Source organism: Labrus mixtus, chromosome 3, assembly GCF_963584025.1.
Source record: "Labrus mixtus chromosome 3, fLabMix1.1, whole genome shotgun sequence".
Lineage (NCBI taxonomy): Eukaryota > Metazoa > Chordata > Actinopteri > Labriformes > Labridae > Labrus > Labrus mixtus.
Window position 1 is genome coordinate 29164114 of NC_083614.1, and position 25664 is coordinate 29189777.

Consider the following 25664-nt stretch of genomic DNA (forward strand, 5'->3'; position numbering starts at 1 on the left):
AGGTCTCTTCTAACCAAGACAGCTGGGTTATTTGAGGCTGGCAAACTGACATACATGGCACAAAACCACAGTGGCTCATAAAACTAGCTATGTTGAGTTATTATACAATTATGTACACTTATTATGCACAGCAACTGCTCCTGTAATGTGTTGTCCAGTCCCCTAAATCTGTCTATGAGGAAATTTCCCAGCAATGCCAAGTTGAGACTGTAGAGAACCCAACTACTCCCAATGTTCAGCCAAATGCCAGTTGGTATATACTTTCCCTGCAAGTGCTGGACTGAGACACAGCCTAATTTTTGGTCTTTTTACTGTTTGTGCTTTATTCTTTCGATTAACCACAGCTGCAAATGGTGAAAAGAAAGTAGTTCCATGGCCTTTAAAATACATTCAAACATTTAATCAAAGAGACACATGCTCACAAACTAAAACCTGAACACACAAACACACACATTATCGCCAGGCATGAAAGCCCTGTAGTCAGCTGTTTGCCAGTAATGATCTTTCTCTGGCAGTGTGAGTGCGTAGCATGAATATGTCGCTAACCAGCTGCAGTCGCACTGCTCACACATCTGCTTTTTATATTATGTACTTGGTACATTCTGTTGCGCATTCTCCCTCAATCCCTCCCAATTCATTGTACACCTTTCATCCCGTCCCTCGTGTCCACTGTCTGTGAATGGGACACTGTTGTGGTTATTTGAAATTCTTCCTGATGAGACATCGTGAAAGAAGCCAGACTAAACAAAGAAATAAAGCTGTGCAGCGGGCCAAAGATTCCTCTACGGACAATGCAGCAGCAAAAGCAGAATGATTCTTGGGCATGATGCCAAAGCAGTTGGAATTTAGCTAATTTTCCAAGTGTTGAAGCTTAATAACAAAAACCCATCTTGCAAACACTTTCTGTCAACATCTGACAAGTGTTGAGTTCGGGAACGAGAAGCGAGGGTTTGGAGCGTGGTCAGAGTGTGCTACTACAACCTGACATAATGCTGCCTCTTCCTGAGATGTGATGTGCACATTAAACTCACCGCTTGCTTCACCCCAGAAAGACACATGACAAAGTGGTGGACGTTGAGGTTGGAAAAAAAGGGTGGTGAAAGGCAAAGTAACAACATAAAACCAGCTGGAGGAACTGACAAAGGATTCTTTTAGTGGCAATCCTGATTGGCACCCAATGCTGTCTCTGGGCATTTCAGACTCGTAAAAAAAAAAAAAAAAAAAAAAAAAAAACTTTAATATGCAGTTCAATAACTATTTTCCCCTCTTTCCCTCCTCCATTATTCCACAAGGGGATTAGAGTGGCAGGGACCAGACTCAAAAGAAATGGGAAAATAAGTGGCAGAGGGTTGCCAAAGCAGGGAGAAAAGACAGCAGACAAGACAAGACCACCAGTAGAACCGAGCAAATTGGAAAAGTGCCCATGTGAAAGAATGACTTACCTTCTCAGGGTCTAAGTTACGGCAAGTCTGCAGGCTTTACTCCCCAAATCATTAAACTACCAGCGATGAAAGGTTAAATAACAACATCCAAAGTGGTTTGTACCTTTATTTATACTTTATTTACTGACCGCTAAGCAATACATATATTTTTGTGATACTGTACGGACTCTCTAAAAAACTAGCTTTTATAAATTAACTAATGGGGACGTGGATTTACGTAGTTTTTAGCAAGAGTCCCGTCGCCTGTGATGTCATCAGAGCCGTGTTTACATGGACGGGACGGTCAGATCCTCCCATTGCGTATGAAAACCGTTTCAGTCAAGGACTAGAGAAAAGACGAATAACATGCTCACTTGCCTATTTGAACGCCACGTTAGCGTTCTTATATCACGGTCATTCTGTGGAAATTTACATGCAATGTGAAGCTCAAGCTAACTTACGTGCGCTAGCATTAGCCTGCTAACACAACTATGCAGGCCACGGGGCAATTGCAGCTCAAGCCGCTTGCGATTGACTCCTCTGTGTGAACACGAGGTGAGGCGTGGAGGTGTGTCGAGGCTTCAGTGTGGCTGAGGCACAGCCAAACAGCAGTCTGTTTTGGTTTTATGCTGGTGCTCAAGGGTGACATCTACTGGCTCAATCTTTAACATCTTCTGTTATTAAAGTTATGGACACCAAGGCTATTCAGCTACAATGACCACAAAAAAACTGACATGAAACTACGCCAATATTTCCTAAGAACACACTTTAAAACCGTCTCCAAAACTATTTTTGACACTTTTTGGTACAAAGAGGGATGCTAAGACTACTGATGCACAAAATACATATTTTATGTCCTCAAACTTCATTTAAAATTAAAGATGAAAGGCTTAGAGTGCTTTTTGTATTATTTCAGAATGTGGTGCACACACAGCCTGTTGTTAGTTACAGACTGGTCCTTTTAATTGGGCTGTATCATAATGACAAAGATGCATTGCAGCTTGTAAAACAGATTTACTCTGCAGCATTGCAAACAATGCCATTGATCTTTTAAAGACCTCTACGTATATGTACATGTGTGCTGGTTAGAAGCTACTAATACAACCTGAACATATCTGACATGGGTTCTTTCATTACAGGATTTAACTGTTGTGAAATTGAGCAAAACAAGTTAAATATGTCACAATGGCTGAATCCCATTTAAGGAAATTACTGATCAATACCCAGTGTGCTAAAGTCAATGACACCTCCAGAGTCTCAGGTGAAATATTGACCATGGGCTTAAAAGACATCATTGTTAAAGATTTCATCACACACTGCCATGAGATAACCTGACGTCCAGCCAGCACTGGATACAGCTGCTGTTAGGGCTTAACAAGAGTGCCATCCTGTGGTTAAGTCAAACATCACTAATCAGAAGCTCATTTTGCTGCAGACTTAGCAGGAGTTAACTCTCAGGAAGCCGTGAAGCGTTTGCGCCATAAACAGTCTCAGAGTGTTTGGGTAAGACTTAAAGCAGCGTTGCTCTGAAACACAAACACCCCGAGGTGTTGGATAACTACTCCATGTGTTTGTGTGCTATGACACTTCAGCTTGATTTTGGAGGACAAACAAGAAATTAACAAAAGTGATCGCAGTTTGAGCATGATGGAAAAGACTAAGATATTTTGTAGTTTCCTAAATCAAAACGGATATTTAAGATACTTAATAAGACCTTAAAACAAGTGATGAGCCTACGTTACTCAAATTCCTCTGCAAAGTTTGCTCCTGTAATTTTATTATGGATTACATAACTACTGCTCTTGTTCTGTGCAACACTTTTCTTGGTGACCGACAGACAATATCTCAACTTTAATACATGTGTTGTATTTTTTAGTTTTGTTCATCCTTACTTTGCCAGGAAGAAGGTGGAGTTTTCTCTGCTCCTCGTGAAGGTGACGGGGAGGAACCTCAGCGTGATGTTTAACTTCCGGGCGTTAGCTGCCAATCTTTTAGCCTGGGAAAGCAGAAAAGTAAAGGTAGTTCATATCATAAGAGGAGAAAGTAGGTTATTTAATTTACTTATTAACTCTGAATCGACTGGCAAGAAGTCTGACAGTCAATTCACTGTCTATCTTTAAGTTAAAAAGAGTATGCACTGGTGTCAGTTTAACAAATGAAAGCTTCCACTTTACTGATAAGAAACTAAATACCTCTGACACGTACACTGACAGAAAAAATGTTGATATACAACCAGGACCTTTCCCTTATTTTCTCGAGATGATTTGTTAGAAACTAGATCACCCCTTGGACTTGTATTGCTCACTTGACTGAAGGTTAATTTTTACATCGAGCCATGTGTTTCCCACAGAATGGCACTGGACAAAGGGTAAATATATGCATATGGAAACAACATGAAGGAATACACTGACATGAATATGACACAAAATCAAATAGTAAACATGGGAGATTGTAGCTCAATGGTTTACAGATGGTACATAAACACAGAGAACATCTCCCTCTATCTCTGTGATTGATTACAGAATGTGTAATTGTTATCACACGTTCATCTTCTTTTTTTAAAAACAGAGAAACTAAGAGGCATGAATGTGGTGTAGAAAGAGTCTTTGCATTGGATAGATGAAAGATAAAAATTAAATAGATGTAAACAAATCCCATCCAGTCTTTGTTGAGATACTGCGTTCACAAGCATGGGACAGACGAGAAGTCACAGAGACGGTAATCTCTGAAATTTGACCAACACTATCTGTTTGGTCCCTCTTTTAGTTCAAGTGGATTTTTGTGCCCTATTTGAAGGAATTCCCGCCAAACTTTCCAGGGATATTAGGTCCCCAAAGAATGGCACTTAAACAATAATTGATGATAAAAAATAATCACAAGTTGCAGCCCTATACAGCACAAAGACCATAGTATGTTCTGTATAGCGGTATAGACAAGTATTGTTCAATTTAAAGCACAGACTTGTGTCTTTATGAAATTATGAGGTCCACATTCACAAAGATTAAAAAAAAAGAACAGAACAATCCATCAGCCAGCAGAACTTTAATAATCAGGATGTTGTGAAAAAGCTTCTAATTTTAGCCTTACCCTGATTTATTCGGACCACAGACTGGTTGGCATTTGAGTCGAGTGGAAAAGTCAGCAGGAGGGGGACATCTTCTCTAAGAACTAAAAGGTCTGAATACCAAACATCTGTTCTGCATCAATAAATCCGGCTGTGCAAGATTCATAAAAAGGATCAAACCAAGAGGGTGACCTGAACTTCTCCTTACTGGACGCATTGAAGTTTGAAAGGACGAGCACTTCCTTTCTGGCACTTTGCGTTGCTCCCTCGGGACGTTCGATTGGCAGGCAACGAGTGACACTAAAATAGATTTATTAAAAGACAAGGCTACACATGGCTAATAGCTAATTGCTGCACTCGCAGGGTCTAGTTCTGGTGGGAACCCAAACCCCAGAGCTCATGAGCCAAGCCTTTATCTCTCGCTGAGAATAGGCCTCATTATTTTGATTGATCTGTGACCGCTGAAGCATTCGCTGCCTCTGAGAATCCCATAAAAGAACGAGCATCAGTCCAACTAATCACATATCATTAAAAGTTGTGTTTTCTAGTAGTGAGAGGACAGGTGAGTGCTGGCAGGGGTGCTGACTCTTACATAAATGAAGGTCTGTGGTTTGGAGCAACAGCAGAGAGCCTTACATAACTAAAGCCACAAATTACACATGTGCAGAAAGAAAGGAGAAAAGAGGAAAAACAAGAGGATGATGCCGGATTAAAGCTGGACCATGGTTTAGCTGGATTTGTTGGGGCGGCTGACGCTCAGTCGGTCGTCTCTCAACAGGATGGTTAGGGGTTTGATCCCCAGCTCCTGCAGGAACATGTCGGCTGTGTCCTTGGGCAAGACACTTAACCCTGAATTGCTCCCGCTGCTTCGGCGGCGGCGTATGCATGTGTATGATGGTCACCTTTCATAGAAGCCTCTGTCATCAGGGTGTGAATGTGTGAATGTGTGAAGTGACATGTGTTGTAAAAGTGCTTTCAGTAGTCAGAAGACTAGAAAATATGCTATACCAGCTCAAGTCCTTTTACCATTTATATTTTTTTCAACGCTGGATGTAAATGTGTTCAAAAATCACATTTAATTTGATCCAATATAAAAAGTGATCAGTGACGCGTTTCCGTTAATACATAGTTGATGCAAAAAAGAGAGACTGATTATCAAGACCAGTTGGACTGATATGTCTTCTATCTTACGTTATAAAGTTAAACACTTTCAAAAGACGTTTTCTTAACCCCCCCCTCAAATTTTTGTTCGATTACGACAAATTAACTAAAGTCTGAAATATGTTTTTGTACAAATGAACTCATCATTTATGTTGAAATTCAGCTCTAAATACTGAGAACCGCTCCCTCAAACATATTCTGGTTATATGAAAAGCAGCTGCACTTATGACAATCTATACAAGTAACTGCCTTAATAAAGACGTCAGCTCGATACTCAGTATTTATCACGCCGCTAGACGTGGATTTTTGGGAAAAATCCTCCACCTTTACTATTACTCACAAACTCGTATATTAGAGACATTTAACATTTTTATTATGACTTCAAAATGCTTTTTAATGTAGGACAGCTGCAGGTCTCTGAAGTGTCTTCAGATGAATGCAGGGAAGATAACGGTGCTAAAAACTAAATTCTTAGTATTTGACTTAGTCCTATTAAAAACATCTCATTACTCACATTTTAAGATGTGCCAGTCCAGAGAAACATCTTACTTCAAGGTTTAACAGACAAGAAGAAAGGTCTGAATTGCTTGTAATTAGAAAAATAAAGATAAATATAAATATATATTTAAATATAAATAAAGAACAATTGCCAATCAAGCAACAATAATATTGTTCTTGTTTCCCTAACCCTTTTATTTCAAGAAACTAATTCAGTTTTTGTTTGCTTCATTGAAGATGTTCATCTGGTGTTGTCAGGTGAAGGTGGTTTAAAGTATAACAAGATATTTTAGACTAGAAGTTAGAAGAATACACTCGCTGAGATTTGAGTTATCACACTGATAAACCTTCTAATGACTCACTGGTAATTATTACATTAAAGAAAGAAAATCAAACAGGAAAGCACACCAACATTTTTATTTTAATTGCCATGTGTGTTGCTATTAAAATACAAATTCTGGTGTGCTGTCCTTTTTGTTTTTCTTGTTTGAATTTTTTTTCTGGATTCACCACCGAGTTGTTTTACGTTGAAAGGGAGTTGAGCGTGTTTTTTTTTCTATAATTGTTACATTCAGTCAAAAGAGTTAAGTTGACAATATGCTGGTAAAATCAAGACTCTGGATCTGAAATGATTTCTCTTTTACTTTGAAAATATTTCTAAATGACTTGTTAAAGTTAGGAAAAAATATTTTAAATTCAGGCCTCAGAGTTACTCAGAGCAATCTAAAGCATTCACCTCCCTATAATCATCATGAACTGAATTCGCTGTATGGAGAAAATTACTTTAATTATTTGACTTTAGGGGCCCCGGTGGCCTAGCGGGTAGTTTGCTCGCCCCATGTACAGAGGCTACAGTCCTCAAAGTGGGCAGCCCAGGTGGCTTGTTTCCCACATGTCATTCCCCACTCTCTCTCCGTCTTATTTCCAACTCTATCCACTGCCCTGTCTCCCGATCAATGAATAAAAAGTCCAAAAATAACTCAAAATTTGAAAATGTAAAACAATAATTTGGCTGAAAAAGGAGAATGGTGATCAATACTGGGAAAATGGGATTGCTACCATTATAAAGACTCTTTCATATTTCTGTCTATATGGCTGACTGTCTCTCTGTACATGATGCACTGTGCCTGCCTATTTCTTCAATTATTTTGATTTCTATGAGGAAAATTAAATAAAAATAACATTAGAATAAATATACATGACACTATTTTGTTTTGTTTTCTACATTTACCAGAACAAGTAGAAAGTAGTTTTTTTACTAACACTCATAGATTGATGATTTCTCTGATTTAGATCGTCTACCAGCAGCAGATTGTTGTCCTCTTTCTTCTTCTTAGCCTTTCCTCGAAGTTTGAGAGAGGTTCAGTCGGCAGAAATATCTCCAAGTTTTGAAATCTAACTATATTAGCTTTCCGTTTAGCTTTGATTGGGTGATAAGGCAGACTTTCAGCACTCAAGAGTAAAGTCTTGGCCGTACGTACTCAACAGTTATGAATCTTTTGTCAAAGCCAACACACGAGCAGTCGTTAAAACAATCAGGAGAGAACATCTGTTTTTGCTTCTTAAACATCAAAACATTCACACTAGATTTCATAAACATACATGTAATGTTGTTTTAACAAAACTATTCCTTCACCTAATGATGTGAGGACAGTATGTTCAGACGCTTTTCATCCAAAACAATGTTCAGGGTCATAAATCTTTGGATCAGAAACTGCTTCTTAAATAGGTTTTACAGGATAATAAAAAACGACGGTTTTGAATAAAGGTTGAAAAACAGTTTGAAGAAGTGATCTCAGACTTCAGATCCGACAATACCGACCACGATTGTTTTCATCATTATTCCCCTGGAATAAAATAATTCTGTCTGTAGTGTACTGCTGCCAGGATTCATGCTTTAATGACAAGTAAACCCTTGCCCTTGAAATATTTTACTTCAACAAAGTCTATCTTTGACATTTAAGGGGTCATGAGGAGTTTTTTTTTTTCCTTTCCTTGAAATAGAAAAGTAGGGCTGGGAATCTTTGGGTCTCACAATTCAATTTCGATTCTTGGGGTCACGATTCAATTCAGAATCGATTCTGGATTCAAAACGATTCTGGATTCATTGATCCATGGATTCAAAGTCTATTTATGAATGAGTACATTCTTCAGCATCTACTCCAGTCATCTGTGAGACTGGCTGAATTTCTTGTTTCTCCATTTGGCATTCTACTGAGTTAAAGAGCTAGCCTTAGCACTCAGCAGGGAGTGACTGACAAGGTTGATGTCATGCTTTAGCGTACACGTAATTAAAAGCAAGTACACTCAGGGCTTTAGACTCATGGGATAACTTAAATTGTGAAGCAAGGACTTACTTTAAAAGTAGATCTCGGGGTCCGGACGAGACCGTCTCTGTTAGCGCCGTCAGCAAATCGCCCGGTATCCTCCAGGAACCTGTAGTCTAAAGCACAGGGAAAGTTCATCCACTCATCAATGGGTTGGTTTGAATATAAGTTCCTGTCTGATGAAGGGCGAGGGCCTAAAATGTTACAAATGGTAATTTTTCAATTTAAATTTAATTTAATTGGAGCAGCTTCTGGTGTGTGGACTATTCTTTCTACTCTTGGTTTGAAAATGAGATAGGGAAACTTTTGGAAATACTTCAATCAGAGACGGTATCACTAAGGGCAAATTCACTCAGAATAAGAATCCTGTGATTGAATTTTTGGAGTTACCCTCTATGGCACACAGAGCAGCTGGGTTCTATAAACTCTTTAATGGGTTACAAAAAGATATATGTAAAAGTTTGACAATGATTTGGCAGAAAGACTTAGAATGTGAATTAAGCGAGGAGGACTGGTCAAAAATCCTATCGAATACGGGGAGGTGTATAAAAAGGAGGCTAGGGGGAAATTTACTCAATATAAAATAATACATAGGTTTTATTTTACTCCTTCTAAACTCCATAGGATGGGCATACTGGCCAATAATTTATGTTGGAAGTGTCAGATAGAACCAGGAACATTTTTACATGCACTCTGGGAATGCAAACTTGTAAACCCATTTTGGGACAAAGTCATGGAACACATAGGTAAGAGGTTGGGTATGAATTGTTTGCTTATACATGTAGTACCATTGGTGCATTGTAATGACAAAGATGTGGTATACTGTGGTTACTGAATTGTTATTTTAGTTCCAATTATGTACTCAGTTGTTATGGGATGCTGGGCATACTATTGTACAACAACAACAACAACAACAACAACAACGCTGTCTGTTTTGTTTGTTGAATGTTAAGTTAAAATAAAAAGTTGAATTACAAAAAAAGAAAATGAGATAGGGGGTTTTTGCCCTGAAAGACATCTTTAAAAAAAAAATGGATTTGTCCTTAATCAGGGTCTAGACTTTCAAATGTCAGTACAGGTTAACAACACTGACTGAGGCCAGCTGTCACTCACAGCTGCAGAACCAATGGGAGACACAGTGATCGTCCCAGGATCACAGGTAGTTCTAAATAACACAAGACGGAACAATCTATAACATCTACTACGGTTAGTTCAGAATAAACAAGGGAAACTTTTTGTTTCTTTTCATCTTGTTCAACTGAACTCATACTGAACTGCGACCCCAAAACCGAGGTATGAACCGAGCCGTGACCTCTATGAACTGTTACACCCCAATTAAAAGGTGCTCGAAACAACAACCTGCACACCTTGTTTAGTCGTCTTATATTCACACCAGTACCATATTTAATACTCTGTCCTTTGCTTTGTATCGGCTCGTTTTAAGAGTTAAAACAAAAAAAACATGTCTGCTGCCAACTGCGATAAAAACAAAGGCCATGACAGACCACATGCAGCTTGGTTAGAAGTTCAACAGAATAAGTAAATCTAAAACTACTCCGGCTGTTTTCAGTTGTTCCGTCATGTGGAGGAGTGAAGGAGATGCTCACCGTTGAGAAGTGCCATCTCATCAAACTGCGAGAGGGTCACAAAGGCAGTTTTATTTCTAACTCCGCTGCATCCTGAATCTTCTTTGTGTTTCTTCACGCACAGTAAGCTGAAAATACAAAACAAACACAAACAGAAATCTGTTAGGTAACCTCGCCGTTCTTGGGAGGAATTTGGTTTGGCGCCGTCGCTGCTTGTCCAGACGGTGAACAGAGGTCAGCGACGAGAACATCGAACAAAGAGAGAAAAAAGACAACAAATCTTACGTGAGGGCTGCTGATCTGCTGAGCTGAGACTGGCAATTATGAAACAAAGGCATACCCCTGACTAAATGAAACAAATAACAAGCGCCGCAGGTGGGAAAACACAGCGAGATTCTTCTCATTACATAAAGAGGTTATTATCATTCCAGAAAGATCTTTCATTTTTATGTGCCAGCAGAAAGAAAGCCAGAGAAAACAAGCTGATGTTTCTACAAATTATATTATTATGGATAGCATCAAACTACAATTGGAGATTTCAATAGCAAGAACTTGTAGCATCCACTTCACTTTTTTTTTTCTTTTTTTTACAAAAGTGTTTAACAGTATGTCTGACTGCCTTCCTGAAAGTCTTACTAAACACACAAAAGAAGGATTTTAATACAATTATGGGAAGACCCATTTTCAGATTCCTGCTGAGGGACAGGTATTTGGCCGGGGCCGGGCAACGACTGTCTGTAGAAACTATGGAAAAGGAATGCTGAACTGTGCTCAAGAAAGAAAAAAAAAAAAACAGGCAACCACGAGAGAAAAAAAAAAAAAAGGAATGACGCCCCTTGGTGCCCTTCGATAACTTTTAATGAAATGTTCAGGTATGACCTTCAATGTGGCATTTAGTAAGTAAAGGTTAAGCTGTAAATGCTTCAGGTTCTGCAGAATTTGAGGAACAGCTCGTGGATGGTTGCCATTGCTTTTGGCCTGTTGTTGTTGCTGGCCATGAATTAAAGCAAAGGTCAGTCAGTATAAATACAAACATGGCCACGAGTCATCATAAATATTACATTACTGCACACAAAGTTAGAGCAGATTTTATAAACAATTATTCAGTTGTGTTTTTTTTTTTTTTTTGTTTTTTTTTTACAGAATAAGGGGGAGAATGTACTCTCTGTTTGTGTTGGGATATCAGACACAGATAATACATACAGTGGATATAAAAAGTCTACACACCCTTGTTAAAATGTCAGTTTTTGTGATCTAGAAAAATTAGACAAATGATTTCAAAACTTTTTTCCATCTTTCGTTTGACCTTTGACATGTGCCACTCCATTGAAAAAAAAGACAGACATTTTTTATGAGGAAAAATAATTGATGAAAACTAAAATAATGTGGTTGCATAAGTCTGCTCCGCCGAGTGAGCGAGTAGTGTCCAAAATGTTTTTTCAATTTTGCTGAGTGAGTGCACTATATAGTCCACTACATATAACTCACTATAGCAAGTAGGGAGTAGGGAATTAGTGAGTGATTTTGGTTTTAAAGAGGACATATTATCCCCCTTTTCAAACAGTCCCCCTGTGGTCTAAATGAAACATCTGTGCTGTGCTTTGGTCAAAATATAACATGAATCAAGCACCAGAGGAGGTTTGTGACCCTGTATAAACCAGCTCTCTCAGAACGCTTCGTTTTGGTGTGTGTGTCTCTTTAAATGCAATGAGCCCCCCCCTAAGTTTTCCTGGTGGACATCACTCCTCTGTAGCGAGAATAAAAATGTTGGACCTGCTCAAAAGTTTTGATCTAGTCTGGGGGTGGAGTCCATGGGTGGAGATATCAGGGGAGGGGATTTGTTTACCAGAATCCCACTGTGACATCACAAGGAGAGCAAATGTGAAACAGAGCATTTTCCTCTGTGTTGTAAGACTTATGCAGACCACAAACAAAGAACTGGATGTGTTTATTTCATATTTTGTGGGTCAGTAGACTCTCAGGTTACCCAAATATATGTTCAAAAACACTGTACAAGTGGATTTTTATAATATATCCCCTTTAATAATTAAACATTCAGTAAGGATCTATAACTGGAAATGAAACAGACAAAATGCCTCTATATGACTTACAAGAGAAAGTAAGACCACTGACAAGAAAATGTACTCAATGCATTTCTCAGTGTGGTACTTGTTGATGCTTTCGTCTGCCGCATGGTCACATTCTACTTTTTAAAAACGCTGCATGAAAAGGAAAAAGGTTCAGATTGTTTATTTAAAAAGAGGACAAATTAAATGCGAGTTGTCTTTAAATTCAGAGACGTTAACATTAACCAGGTGGCACAAAAAGCATATTTAAGTTGTATTAGATTTGTCAAAGCTTGATACACTCTGTGCCTTCCCTCTTTATCGATTTTTATTAATCGTTTCCCTTATAGATCACATCGAGTCCCCGTCTGTGGAATCAACTGCCTCCCTCCATCAGACAAATCAACTCGTTAAATCAAAACTCACCTCTTTTCACTGGCATTTAAAACAAGTTGAACCAGACCCCATATACTGAGCTTAGGTATGTATCTGTATGTAGGCATGTGCATGTAGGTATGAGGGTATGTGTTTGTGATATGTATGTATACTACATGTATATGTGCATATATATTTTTGTGTGTGTATTATGTGTATATATGTGCATATGTATAGATTTTTTTTTTTTTTATTATTTCTTGCTTTTATGCGTTGCCTGTAAAGCACTTTGGTCACATGAAGCTGTTTTTAAATGTGCTATACAAATAAACTTGATTTGATTTGATAGCTGGTTAGAGACAACTTCAGTTCTCTTATTATCATCAGGAAAAAAAAAAAAAATCTAAATTTCTTGAGCAAAAAATCTCACCTGCAAGAATGGGCCAGACAGGCAGGACATGTGTACTTCGCCTCCTCTGATCCGCAAGCTCCACATCTGCAGGACAAGACAGCAAGTCAGCATAATCCATCACAAACAGTGTCAGATTAAATACCACTGGATTAATGAAAAGGTGAAAAACATATAACAACATATGCAAACAGTACAACTTTGCAAGAAACATTTTACATTTCCACAAATAATTTCAGACATTTGTGACAATAAGGTAATCTCTTAGGATGGCAAACTCATAAAAAGGTGTACAGAGGGATAAAAGACATGAAGGGGGATGAAAAGGAAAGTTTGACACTTTTTAGGAGGCTTAAAAACTATCTTCTAACCTTTGTCACTAACTTTACTAAGCAAACATACAAAGCTACCTTGCTTATGTTTTTACCAGCTAATGGATGTTATATCATTATATCTTCAATAAGAGTTAAAAATGGGCTCAAGCTTAAATAAATGTGCGCTCACATGGACATGTTAGCCACCTAAGTTAGCAGTTAGCTCCTGACTTTCTGTGTGTTAAAAACACTCACTTTGAGAGGGAAATCTTCCTCTTAGTCCCTCTCGGCTCTTCTTCTGGATCTCCGCTCTCCTCTCGGGTCTCTGCAGCTGACATCATGTCTGTTGTCGGTTCTATTACGGCGGAGAGCATCGCAGAAGTAGTAGCTAACACGTTGGACGCAAACCGTGCAGCATCAAAACAAACCCCTCTTCCGGTGAGCAGCGGGCAACACGTGGAGATGATTTCCGGTAGAAACATTACTCACCGGCGCCCCCTTCTGTTTGTGGAGAAAATCTACCACGCTTCCAATGACGACCAAGTGAACACACTTTAAAAGATTAAAATATATCAACACAAACCACAGAAAATGCTGATCTTATTTGACTCATTATAAGAGCATGGTCTTTCTTATTGTCTGTCTCATATTGTGCTCACCTGTGAGTTGTTTTTAACGAACCTCAGGTGGCTGTTACCTGTACAAAACCTCAGGGGTGTGTTTGCATGAACTGAAAATGCTACACAGTTTGAATGTTTTTAACAAAGGTATTAAATCATGGCTGAAGGAGAAACAACGTTGTTCTCACACCTAAACGCGCATGAGCTTGTGTATTTTGTATCTCTGTTGCATTCATAACTGCACTGTATTTATAACTGAACTGTTTTTTTTCTAAAAGCCTCCCGTGGACAGGTGTTGCAAATTAGCGTTTTGCTATAAACACTAAGAGCAGTGCATCTGGAACATGTGCATGGTTAAATGTTACAGCGCCAATGTGACTGTATGTCCATGTTAAATAAACAAACAAACAAATAAATGTCTAGTTGACTTTCTTATAAAGATAAGATAATCCTTTATTTATCCCACAATGGGGAAATTTACAAAAAAGGATGAATTAAAGGTGGTGGGTGTAGCAAGTGGGATTTATAGCACAATATTTTTGTATTTTTGTAAGGTGTGCATCAGTGAGCAGAAACAGACTCTTGTGTCTTTGGGGCAGTGCTAGGGGAAAAAAAGGCACAGGCGGCATGCTCTGAGTCACAAGCACCTGGAACGTTCACTATTATGTATGCAGCCTTTATTGCACTGCATCATGTATTTGTCTCTTCAGGTCAACCTAAAGGGCAACTTTGGAGGAAATCTTATCACATTTTTGCCACTAACGGTGAAATCTGGGGTGGTACGTCTCAAAATTTATCAACTTTTCATCAGTAAAGGTCCAGTTTTCGATATATATATTTTTTAATATAAGTCTTCTGCAACTTTCCTGGAGCATATCTTCTCAACTTTTCTCCAGTGGGAGGGCACTCCATTGAGTTTCTTTCTCCACTAAAGTTCCCCTGGAGGGTATCTTATTACATTTCTCCACATACTCATCAATCCGTTTAATGCACACTGCACATATTGCACAAGTTTACTTTTTCTTAAAATTGTATTTTATTTACCATTTTGCACAATTTAGAATTTATTACTGTAAATATTATTTATCTTATTTTTACCTCATTTTATTTTATCTTTTTACCTCATTTTGGTTGTATTGCACCGCGGGTCGGAGACAAACGCAATTTCGATTCCACTGTATGTCTGGCATATTTTGAAATTGACAATAAAGTTGACTTTGACTTGACTTTGATACTGTAAGGTTACCTCAACAACATTAATACATTTTTTAAAACCAACAATATTGCATGAAAAAAACATCTGAACCATTTTGGGATAAAATGTTCCATTTATTTGTTTGTCAACGTATTCATTATTTACACATCCAACCTTATCCTCCACAGATTTTATATACTTACACTTTGTTCAAGATAATATAACTTAAGAATATGATGACTGTGTTTTCTGACTCTGGCCTACTATAGCTGCCAGTTCTCCTGACCACCACTGAATGAACGGAAATAACAGTATGAGAAAAAAAAAAAAAAAGAAACAGTCACAGGTGTGCAAACACACAAACACACACCTTTCTAACATAAATACTTCTTTAGACTGAGTTGTGGTGGATCAAATATTTCTCTGAGAGTATAACTTACTGTGGTACAGTAATGTGAACAAAAAAAAAAAAAAAAAAAAAAGGATATAAATAAACAAACAGTATGCTGTCAATATATACACAGGAAATGTAAAAACTCACTGATGACTCATTCTTTGTTGCAGCACCAATGATAGGTTTCCCCTGAAGAACCTACCATATAAAAGGAAGAGCTACAAAAATAGTAGTGTATCAAAAAATGGTTCATAAATTAGAAATGACCGAATCTAAATAAGTACTTATACAACATAACAAATCTTGATGTAACCGGTACATACAACACGAAGGCGGGAAAAAAAAAAAAAAAATCTAACCTGACTTAAGCAACTATTCTAGAAAGCAATTGAGCAGGTAGAGGTAGAGCACCATCTGTCAAGATGTACAGGTCCGGCTGGGCAGGACCGAAGACAAAAAAAACATCATGAAATCAATGTAAAATAAAACCTTTGATTTAAAAAAAAAAAAAAAAAAAAGAAGTCACACATCATCCACATGCTATTGCACTCATAAAAACCTTTAGTTTGACAGTGCTCCTATGAAAAGGCCTGAAATGATCCTTCAGGATAGGCCTCTGCTTAGGATGGTCTGGGTGTGTTTGGGGGGGAGGGAGTTTGGGGGTGTGAGGGGTGAGAGGGAGGTGTGTGTTTAGGGGTTTGGATAGGTGGCTTCTTAGTGAGGTCCTCCCCTGTGATCAGGGACATCAGTCCATACACAGCCAACCTAAGCACCGTTTGACAAAACATACTATACACAATCATTGATAAATATTGGTATACACATGTTCTCCTCTGGCCTTCTTGGGCCTGGATGGTTCACAGAGACCCCGATCGTTCCACGAAGATCCGCCTTTGATTGGACATCACAGGTCCTGTTTGGAAGAACCACAACAAACTCTGGTGGAGTTCGCTCTTTGGCAGGCAGACATGTCTTGTAACAGCCTCGCATGTTAGTAGTTCATGTATACAGGATGCACGAATGGTGATGTTTTGGTGTCAGAGAAAGCAGACCGGACCGATTTCTAAATGCTGCTGACCGTTGGGCTGTGATGTGGGAAATTCCTGTACGTCTACAATCGGTAGCTGACGACTGTCCTGAGTATGGAAGAAGAAACGTGACTGGTGCCAGCTGCCATCTTGGATCTGAAAAGAGGATGAGTGGAGGACAGACAAAGATTATTTATTTTTTTGGCTTCAGGATGACCTAACAATGAAGGAGTGCTGAGGAGCAAATTGGATGCAGTGTTGAGTGTGTATCTGGAGAGCAAAATTCAAAGAGTAGCAACACAGCAGCTCTTTAAACAAGTGCAAACAAACAATCCACCAACTCCTGATGTGGGCAACTCAACCCACAACACTGCAAACAGCAACATTTGGAGCCAAAACCTGGACGGACACTGCTCTACATTAAATACAACACACTGATCTTGATCTTTTATTTCTTATATATAGGATATGGGATTTACAAGGCCATTATAATAACCATCTAGATAATAACAATCTCAAAGATTACTCACTTTTGAACGTTAATTTTGCACCAATTTGTTCTGACTGACGGTTTTCTTGAACGCTTTCATAGACAAATTATGATTTATTGGGAAGGGGGGGTTTAGGTAACTTGCCAAATATTGATCTAGTTCCTGAAGAGTAAAAGAGCAGAATGCTAGAGCAGGTCTACCAAAGTGTTTATATTCTATAGAGGGGTTTCCAGATGTTTCATCCCGCGACCCCCAAAATAATGATGCGAGAGACCGGGGACCCCCTCTGTCCCTGGAAGTGGGACGCACTAATGGGCCTATCCAAACACTGACATTAGAACAACACAAAAAAATACAGCAGCCTAAATTAATTCAACAACATTTTTGGATGTAATTTCAAAATAACGGGTAAAATATGTAATTTCAAGTCATTTACGGTTTCTATTTGTTTTTGGAAGGCAACTCGCGGCCCCCCTCCCAGTGTCTTGCGGCCCCCCCTTTTGGGAACCACTGGCTATAGAGCATTGGTTCCCAAGCTGGGGTCCAGGCTCCCTAGCGGGGAGAAGCCTGAGATCTTGGAGGGAGGGGGGTGGATGCGAGACTCTGTCTGGGAACCATTGCTATAGTGTACCCTTGATTTCCTCGTTACCTTGCACTCATCTTGCAGCACGTGGGGTTCAAGTACTGTGTCTTTCTCAAACATCTGTTTGTTCCAGCCACGAAACCGAAGTGTGCCGTTCTCCTGCAGTCCGGGTCCCGCAGAGCCGTGTGGAGGATCATTCAGGCAGTGGAGTGTGATGCCGTGGCTGGCCTCGGCACTCAGTAAATGGAGAAACTTCATTTGGACTTTCCCGACACCAAACACCATCTGAAGCAGAGAGCAGGGGCAGAAGTGCACTCAGAATAAACACTTTTTTTTTAATAAGGAAAGGACAAGATAGAAGTTTTTTTTTTTTTTTAAAGTACAGGTTTAAAGAGATCTTTTGATCCAGCCGATCAACACTGTTTTGTTCATTATTTTTACACCTTCAGTGTTACCTTATTAGAAGCCACTGGATGTAAGCACGTCTGCCCTCCTGCAGTAAAGTTGCAGAAGACCTTGAAGGCATCAGAAGTGCAGCCCAAGTTTGGATCAATCCAGAACCAACCTGAGAAACAGAGGGACACAGACAGAGATGAGACAAGTGTTTCATCGAGGTTATATTCCCAAAGATGCCACCGTGACTTCAGTATCAGGTAGATGAGACTCTGACCGTCGTTGAGCTTGTGATGACAGTCCAGCAGATCTTTACAGACACGGGCCGGGTTCTCCTGTGAACCCAGAGGCTGTTTGATGCTCTCAATCACGCTGCTCAGGTAACGTAGAGTCTTAAGGACCTCAGTGTTTTGGTCAGGTAGGCTCATCTCCGTGTTCTGGAAACTCTGGTTTAAAACGTGGACACACAACAATGTCAAAGTCCAAAATTGTACCTTTTTTTCTCCATCGCCATAGTTACCATACCAACAAGTGCAAAACAGAAACCAGTGCCTTACCTCCGTCCTAAAGGCAGGATTCGAGTCAGAGAGCCCGTAGACTGCTGAGTCATCATAAATGTGCCTCTGTGGGATTCAAAATCAACATGGTCAGGATGATAACACAGTCAGTAAACTAAATATTTGAATCCGTAGTTTCAATAACGAACAGTTTATAGAGAAAACTTTAGTAGGATAAGAATACACTTTAATACCAGCGGATAGCAGTAAAATAATCCTTGCAGCAATAAACCATCACATTCCTGTCTTCAGTAGGGGGGAAGAAAAACAAAGTCCCCCTCAGCATAAACACTACAGCTATCACATAATGTGTGTACACAAAATAAAAGGGCATGTGATATAGCTGTTTTTCTGAGTTCTTAGAATTTCTAGAACAGGAGCAGGTTTTCAAAGAGAAGAAGAAAGCTTCACTTTATCCATGTGAAGAGGGTTTGTATCACTAGTCTTATCACTAAGAAGGAGGATTTGTTGGACATTTAATGTTACGCAAAAAAAGGCAAACTAAAAGTTCTCCCTCTGGTAATCTCACATCGTGAATTTCTTTCAGAGAAATGGCTTCTATCATTTGTCCGTGTTGGACTGAAAAGATAATTGAAGATTTGGTAAGTCAATTAAACTTGAGCATGTTTTCACATATGCACTCCTGAAGCTCCTCCTGGAAATATCAGGAGTTTTATCAAGAGTTTTCTACAAGTGTATTGGTTTAAGGAGCGATGAGTAATGTAACTGGGTTAAAAACCTGACGACTAAGATTGATACAAAAATGTATATTCATGTGAATTGTTTTAACTGGTTGTGTTGACATGATCAAGAAACACTTACTGTTGGACCTGGAGCACCAGGAGGTCCCTAAAGTGGGAAGAAGGAAGAAGACAAATAGACAAAATAAATGAAAACGTTTCCGGTGTCTATTTTTGTTACATATTCAGGCCCAGAATGTAACCACAACTGACTCACAAGAGTTCACAAAAAGTTCAACCACAGTGTTTCATAATGTAAGAAATGTTACAACAGCTCAGGAAAGCGCCTTGGTGTGGAGCACAGGTGTCTTTCCTACAGCTGACGTAATCGTCCAATTCACGCCCCCAGCGCTTCTGTTGTGTAAAAAAGCAAGCAGACTGGAACAGACTTCAGCACCCATGGGCGTGTTGGTCTTAAACTCAGGGGTGGTCAGGCACACAGGTGGCACGTTCCTATCTTGAGGACACAGAATTTGACGGTGGCTTAAACCACCTAAAACCAGGTGTTAACGTCTGTGGCGCTGTTTGTTCCTGCCATGTAGGGAGCGCATTGCAGAGACATAGAGGAGTTCATAACGCTCAAATCATTTGTTTTCCTTGTCTGCTGTCTGATCTTTATATTCCTTTCAACATGAAGCCGGACTGGTGACATCAGAACACGAGGGAAACGCTCACTGCTACCTCGGAAATGCCTGCTCTGCTTCAGGGAGAATCCTGCTGGCCTAATTCACATTACACCCAAAGCACATCCAGGTATAAACAAAAAAAAAACTAAATCCAACCTTTATGAACCCTATGCCTCACTTAGCGCACTGCACAGCCTGAATCACTTACAATACGCTTTGGGACAGTCAAAAAAAGGGCCCTCATGGTGTTGTATGAAGCTGAAAAGAGAAACTCAGGTTCAAACTTACTCTGGGTCCTGGGCTTCCCTCTGGTCCTTGAGGCCCCTGCAAGTAAGACGTATATAAAAAATAAGTGTTAAAACGGCTCCCTGTTGGGAAAAAAACTAGATTTATGTTTCCCTGTTGTGAATGTCAATAATCCAACACACTTTATGAACACACCTTCACCAGCTTGGAACTTAAACTGAAGCCAGCATCACAGAAACGGTGAAATTACTGAACTATGTTTAATCCCTCTACATTTCTCTGCGACGCTGCAGGGAACAGATGCAGGAATGTGACTGTGTAGCCTGCTGTGCACAACCACAGTGGTCACCTACTGCCCCCTTAAGGCTGACTTTTCTACAGTAGCTACCTCTGGCAGCTCGACGTCATCGGTGGACTTTAAGATCGTGCATGTTTATATGTGAGAGTGTGCACATATTTGACATCACTGTGAAGCCTGAATGAAAAGGTTATTGTGTCCACACTGTGCGTGTGCAGGGTTGTTTGAATTGCATTGATTTTGAGCTGATGTCTGATGAATCTTATTACAGTTTGCATTGCAGACTAGAAGCAGGAATGTAGGAGTGAATATGCGGGCTTGCACTGTGGCTTGCCATGCTAAAATTTTGACAAGGCTTCTCCTCAACTGTGTTTACACAAGAGGGTATACAAGTACTGTACGGCCCCACAGCGCGCTCCAGGAGACACTGAGTAACCGCTACTTTCACTGTGACTCACTTCACCATGACTGACGGCCGTATAAACAAAGCTACTGCTGAACATCAGCTCACTGTACATGCATCTTTTAACACAGCCTCCGTCATCTTTTCATTATATTACACAATTACACTTGATGCGGGTCCATGATGACGGGGGCCTGTCGCTTCCTATGAAAGTTAAGTCAGACGCTTCTAACTATGAACCATTGTCACAACCAGACTGACTTTGTAGAGTTTCTTTACTGGCTTTATGGTTTCATCCAAAGGAAACTGGACTTGGTTGGAGTTCTTGAACAACTTAAAGTCCAGCTGTCGTTTGAGTTCAACTTGGAAATAATGTGACCTGGACCACTGTGAAGCTTCACAGACATGACTGGTTTTAAACAAATCTTACCATTTCACCACCGGATCCCTTTGGACCTCTGTGACCCTGTGAAAAAAATGTACAACATGAAAGATATAGTGAACGAGCGCCTTTCTCACTACTACAGAATTTGGAATTATAAGTACACACACAAACAGACAAATACACACACACACACACACACACACACACAGACAGAGACACTTACAGGTTTTCCCATTGGGCCAATCATCCCTTCAGGGCCAACAGGTCCAGTGAATCCCTGAAACAAACAGTGGGAGAATGAAGAGAATGAATCACAGGTGTGTCTGAGTTGACCTGTTCTAGAGAAAAGTAACAAAGTTCCCCAGAGGCTTCAGGGTGTCTTAAGTCCCTCCACCGTGGGTCCCTTGAAATCTTTTATTATTGTTATTATTAGGTGATTTCAAGGTCAATTTTGTGTACTCCAAATCCTGTCGATGTCTTCACATGCCTTTTGATAAAAGAGTGTGGAGAGGACTACTTCACATGTAAGTCGAAAAAATATTCCACTGCTGGGGTTTCGACTTCCAGCAGTTATTCTGTCAAAAGCATGTTGGGTGCCCACTTACCAGGGTTCCCATTGGTCCTTTCGGACCAGGGAAGCCTCTAAATCCAAAATCACCATTTGGTCCCTGTGTAAAGGAAAAATTGGTATTATCAGCACATGTGTGTCATTACACAGGATTATATTGTATTATACTTTAAAACAGTTCTATATCGTCTTCACTTGAATCTATTTTTTTGCACTCTAGTTGTTGCTTGCTATTCAGTCTCTTACCTTAGGCCCTGGAAAGCCCTGCAAACCAACCATTCCCAGATCTCCAGATTCCCCCTACAAGCAAAATAAGGCAGAACGGATCAGAACAACAGTCTTGCCTGAAACTGGACAAACACATCAAATCATAACAAAGTAACATAACATAATGTCTTTTCTTACTGGTTTTACTATTTTTAACTTCTTTTACTTCTTACTGTCCTTTTATTTATGCTATTAATCTCATATTTATGCTCTTATCTTAACTCTTATGTTTTAACTTGGTACTTACTTATCTTACTTACTTTGTCTATTTATGTTTTATATTTATATATACTTTTTATCTTTATTAATATTATAGTTTTTTTGATCCTTTAACCACTTGTTTCTATTTCTTTTACTGCTCTTACCGTCTTATTGCTGTTATCTTTTTATTTTGTTCAGCTCTTTTAGTTTCTTACATCATTTTAAATCTTTGCTCCTCTTGGTCTCAGCTCGTGTTGTTGGGTTCTTGTGTTGTCTGGGTTCTTATAATGGTTCTTGTGATGGTCGGGTTATATATGTCTGTTGGGTATCGTGCACTATGGGTTCTTTTCTGTTGAATTGTATTTAATTATTTTTAGTATTTAGTATTTGTTATGTTCTTGCTGTTGTTTATGCTCTTCTGTGTTTGGTTTAACTTTAAGTGTGTGATGTACGCTTTTGTGTGTTATACTTCCTTCCATCTTAAACTTCAGTTTCAGACACAGTACAGTGACGGTGCTTTTAAAAAAATGTTGTTTGTCCATTTCAAAACAACAGAGGAACACAGGGTTTTATGTTTGGAAGTTTTACTCTGCATGTACTTTAGTGCCAGCCCGCATTCACACACCCTCCCAGTGACACACACTACGAGGTTTACAGTCCATTCTTTATTCTGTGTCTGAGGAGTGTCTGTCGTCCAGGGTGGCAGACACCGTGTTTGTAGAGCCGATCATCCACATCCTCTAGACAGCTCGTCTTTCGGGGGCCGGCCACTTCGACCAAAAAAAAAAAACTCTATTCACTGCGAAGTGTAAAAGGATCTGACCCGAGGGCCGGAGTCTGCTCTCTGTTTCTTGAGCATCAATGGAGAAAATGAGTTAAGTGGAGGGGGGGATTGGAGGTTTTTTTTTTCTTCATCTTTAAGGAGTTACATAAGAAAAGTAGAGCACCTTTTTTTTTCATGTCTCTGGAGTGTGAGGATCTTACATAACTTGGCATTGCAGGCCAAATGTTTCCATTCCTGGTCTCGCCCAGATCATTTGTTACTCCACTCAGGGAGGAAAAGTGTCAGACACACACTTTTTTAAATCCCTCCGGCCTCCACAGATTGGCTATGTAAACCCCCTGACGCTATATTTAGAGAGACATTAACGAATGTATACAAGCTTATGAAACCTTGTTTTCACAAAAACATTCCTAGGGGATGGTTTAAATTATAAAAAGAACAATGAAGTGACCTTTATCGTTTGGACTTCAACTAATAAAAAAGATATGTGTGTGTGAAAGACTCAACATTGGAGAAACCTTAAAATAAAATGGTATAATCTGGTCCAAGCCCAGAAGCTGTGCACCAATATCACAGAAAACTCCTTATCTATAACATAGTGTTACCCTATAAGTCCAGGTTATGGCACTCAGTTTGAGCTACATTTAAGACTGACTTTTTGCTTTAAATCACACTTACTGGTTGTCCTTTGTGTCCAAGGTCACCCTTCCTGCCCTGGTCCCCTGAAGTGCCCTCCATGCCTTTGATTCCGGCGCGTCCCCTGTCCCCTGGCAGTCCTGGTTCTCCCTGTTGGGTGAATTCATTTAGTTTTCTTCAACAGAGACCAAACAGTTAAACTGGAAGAAATTAGGTCAATATTTATAGCTATCATCAACTCGCCTTTTGACCGGGAGGTCCTCTTTCTCCAGGAAGTCCAGGAAAACCAAGCTCTCCTCTGGGACCTGAACGTCCGACAGGTCCTTCTAGTCCAACCAAACCTCGGTGACCCTGAACGCAAACAGAATCTGTCTCAATAAAACTGAGCTAAAATGACATGTAGATATGGAATACAGGGTCCATAGAAACATTGTTACAGCTATCTTTAAGCACTACCCAATAACTGCTGGGCCAATAGCATAGCCTGTCAATGTCTGTGTGAAACATCTCTGCCCAAGACAGAGACATGGCGACCCTTACAATTACTTCATTTAAAATTAAATTCTTGTGAAGACATATAATAGTGGTTTACAAAATGCAGACATGGATGTTGTGAGGATGAATGCATATTTTAACGACTGACATTCAAACATCTTAAGGGGTGTTATATAGAAAGCACCAATAAGGACCAGACCATGGGAGGCTTTGTGAAGTATAAGGGATTAAAGCCAAAAGGTTAAAATATGTTACACCAGTGGTATAAACGACACCTTCTCCACACTTACACCTGCACTCATTAATTGTTCATGTATTGTTCAAGTATTGTTCCCAGTATCTGTACTGTTTGTTTCTATTTGTCTGTTTCTGTCTAGCTCATGCTGATGTCCAGTAAATGTGTTTGTCTCGATGTGTCATGACTGTGGTTTATGTGTCATGTTCTGCAGAACAGGAACCGGCTGGAAACCATTTTTTTAAACTGAGTCAGGCCCGTTAAACTGTAACTTAATGTTACTTTTAAACTTTCCTGTGTAATAAATGAATGAATGAATGAATGAATGGTATACAGTAGTTCTTTAAATGGGGGAAACAATCTTGGGGCCTTTGGAAACTCAATGTTGTTGTTTTTTAATGATGAAAACCTGACTTAAATGATTTAAGGGAACAACAATATATGTTCTTAAACAGCTTGTGCACTTCAATCAACAGAAAGGTGCTAGCAAAGCTGAACAGAAAGTGAAGAAATCATTTCATAAATTCACTTCTTTTCAATGTTTATTGGATAAATAATCACACGTCTAAACTCTTTGTATAGTAACGGCTGTGAACCACAGCGCTGAAGTCTGCTGGTCTCTGGGTTCTAATATTTCTTGACAGTTCGCTCCCCGAGTGTGTCCATAAAACTGACTGCCTGTCGCTGAGCTGCTCTCGCTCTCTCACACCACAGACCACAGCGGTTTCCTGCTCCATCAGCAGCGTGGCGAGGCAGAGGGGAGCGCACGATATTAGAATAACAGATTGAGTGGGTCGTCGCCTCACACATGTGGCTTCTGTTCCTCGATCTCAATGAATCCCAACCAGGTTGGAATTACACCGTAGTAGGCTTACTGGTATGAAACACCAGCCTGCAGGTGCTTGGGAGCTCTTGCATAAGAAGAAAGTCACTGTCTGTTAGCTCAATAAGATCCACTTAAGGTTTAATCAAGACTGACCCAACTAACGCCCACGTAGACACAACAACCTCCGCATGCATTAGACACACATGTGGGAGCAGGGGCCTGTTATGGTGAGACAACGTGAGTGATTCAGGGGGCCCCGGAGCAGACAGCAGAAACAAAAACATGTCATGACACAGAAATATTTATTGTGTCGCTGCTCATAAATTCATTGTGAGCTGCTGTGAATTTTTCATCAGGATCCCCAACTTCTAGCAGGCATGTGAGAAACTTCAACAGATGCTATTATTTCTCCATTCGAGGCAATGATTTAAACCTTTATTGGCCCACAAAAGGGAATTAGCTTTCCACCAAG

The 25664-nt window shown here is 39.7% G+C and overlaps 2 protein-coding genes across 3 annotated transcripts in view; both read right to left on the reverse strand.

The window, feature by feature from the left end:
- znhit6 (zinc finger HIT-type containing 6) overlaps window positions 1-13642 on the reverse strand; it is a 36252-nt gene extending 22610 nt beyond the window's left edge. The window contains exons 1-5 of the mRNA XM_061034409.1: window positions 13477-13642; window positions 12929-12994; window positions 10079-10185; window positions 8502-8587; window positions 3314-3417 (exon numbers count right to left, since the gene is read on the reverse strand). Coding sequence (XP_060890392.1) covers window positions 3314-3417; window positions 8502-8587; window positions 10079-10185; window positions 12929-12994; window positions 13477-13595 — 482 coding nt within the window. The 5' untranslated portion in view covers window positions 13596-13642. The remainder of the gene's footprint in view (window positions 1-3313; window positions 3418-8501; window positions 8588-10078; window positions 10186-12928; window positions 12995-13476) is intronic.
- Window positions 13643-15149: 1507 nt separating this feature from the next.
- LOC132970650 (collagen alpha-1(XXIV) chain) overlaps window positions 15150-25664 on the reverse strand; it is a 99013-nt gene continuing 88498 nt past the window's right edge. Inside the window, exons 48-60 of one of the 2 annotated variants that reach the window (XM_061034503.1) lie at window positions 23880-23987; window positions 23679-23786; window positions 21995-22048; window positions 21786-21848; window positions 21404-21457; window positions 21226-21261; window positions 20137-20172; window positions 19305-19331; window positions 18483-18548; window positions 18203-18371; window positions 17988-18097; window positions 17599-17817; window positions 15150-16614 (exon numbers count right to left, since the gene is read on the reverse strand). In XM_061034503.1, coding sequence (XP_060890486.1) covers window positions 16468-16614; window positions 17599-17817; window positions 17988-18097; window positions 18203-18371; window positions 18483-18548; window positions 19305-19331; window positions 20137-20172; window positions 21226-21261; window positions 21404-21457; window positions 21786-21848; window positions 21995-22048; window positions 23679-23786; window positions 23880-23987 — 1197 coding nt within the window. In that variant the 3' untranslated portion in view covers window positions 15150-16467. Of the gene's footprint in view, window positions 16615-17598; window positions 17818-17987; window positions 18098-18202; window positions 18372-18482; window positions 18549-19304; window positions 19332-20136; window positions 20173-21225; window positions 21262-21403; window positions 21458-21785; window positions 21849-21994; window positions 22049-23678; window positions 23787-23875; window positions 23988-25664 lie in introns of both variants that reach the window. The other variant, XM_061034504.1, reaches the window with a different exon arrangement.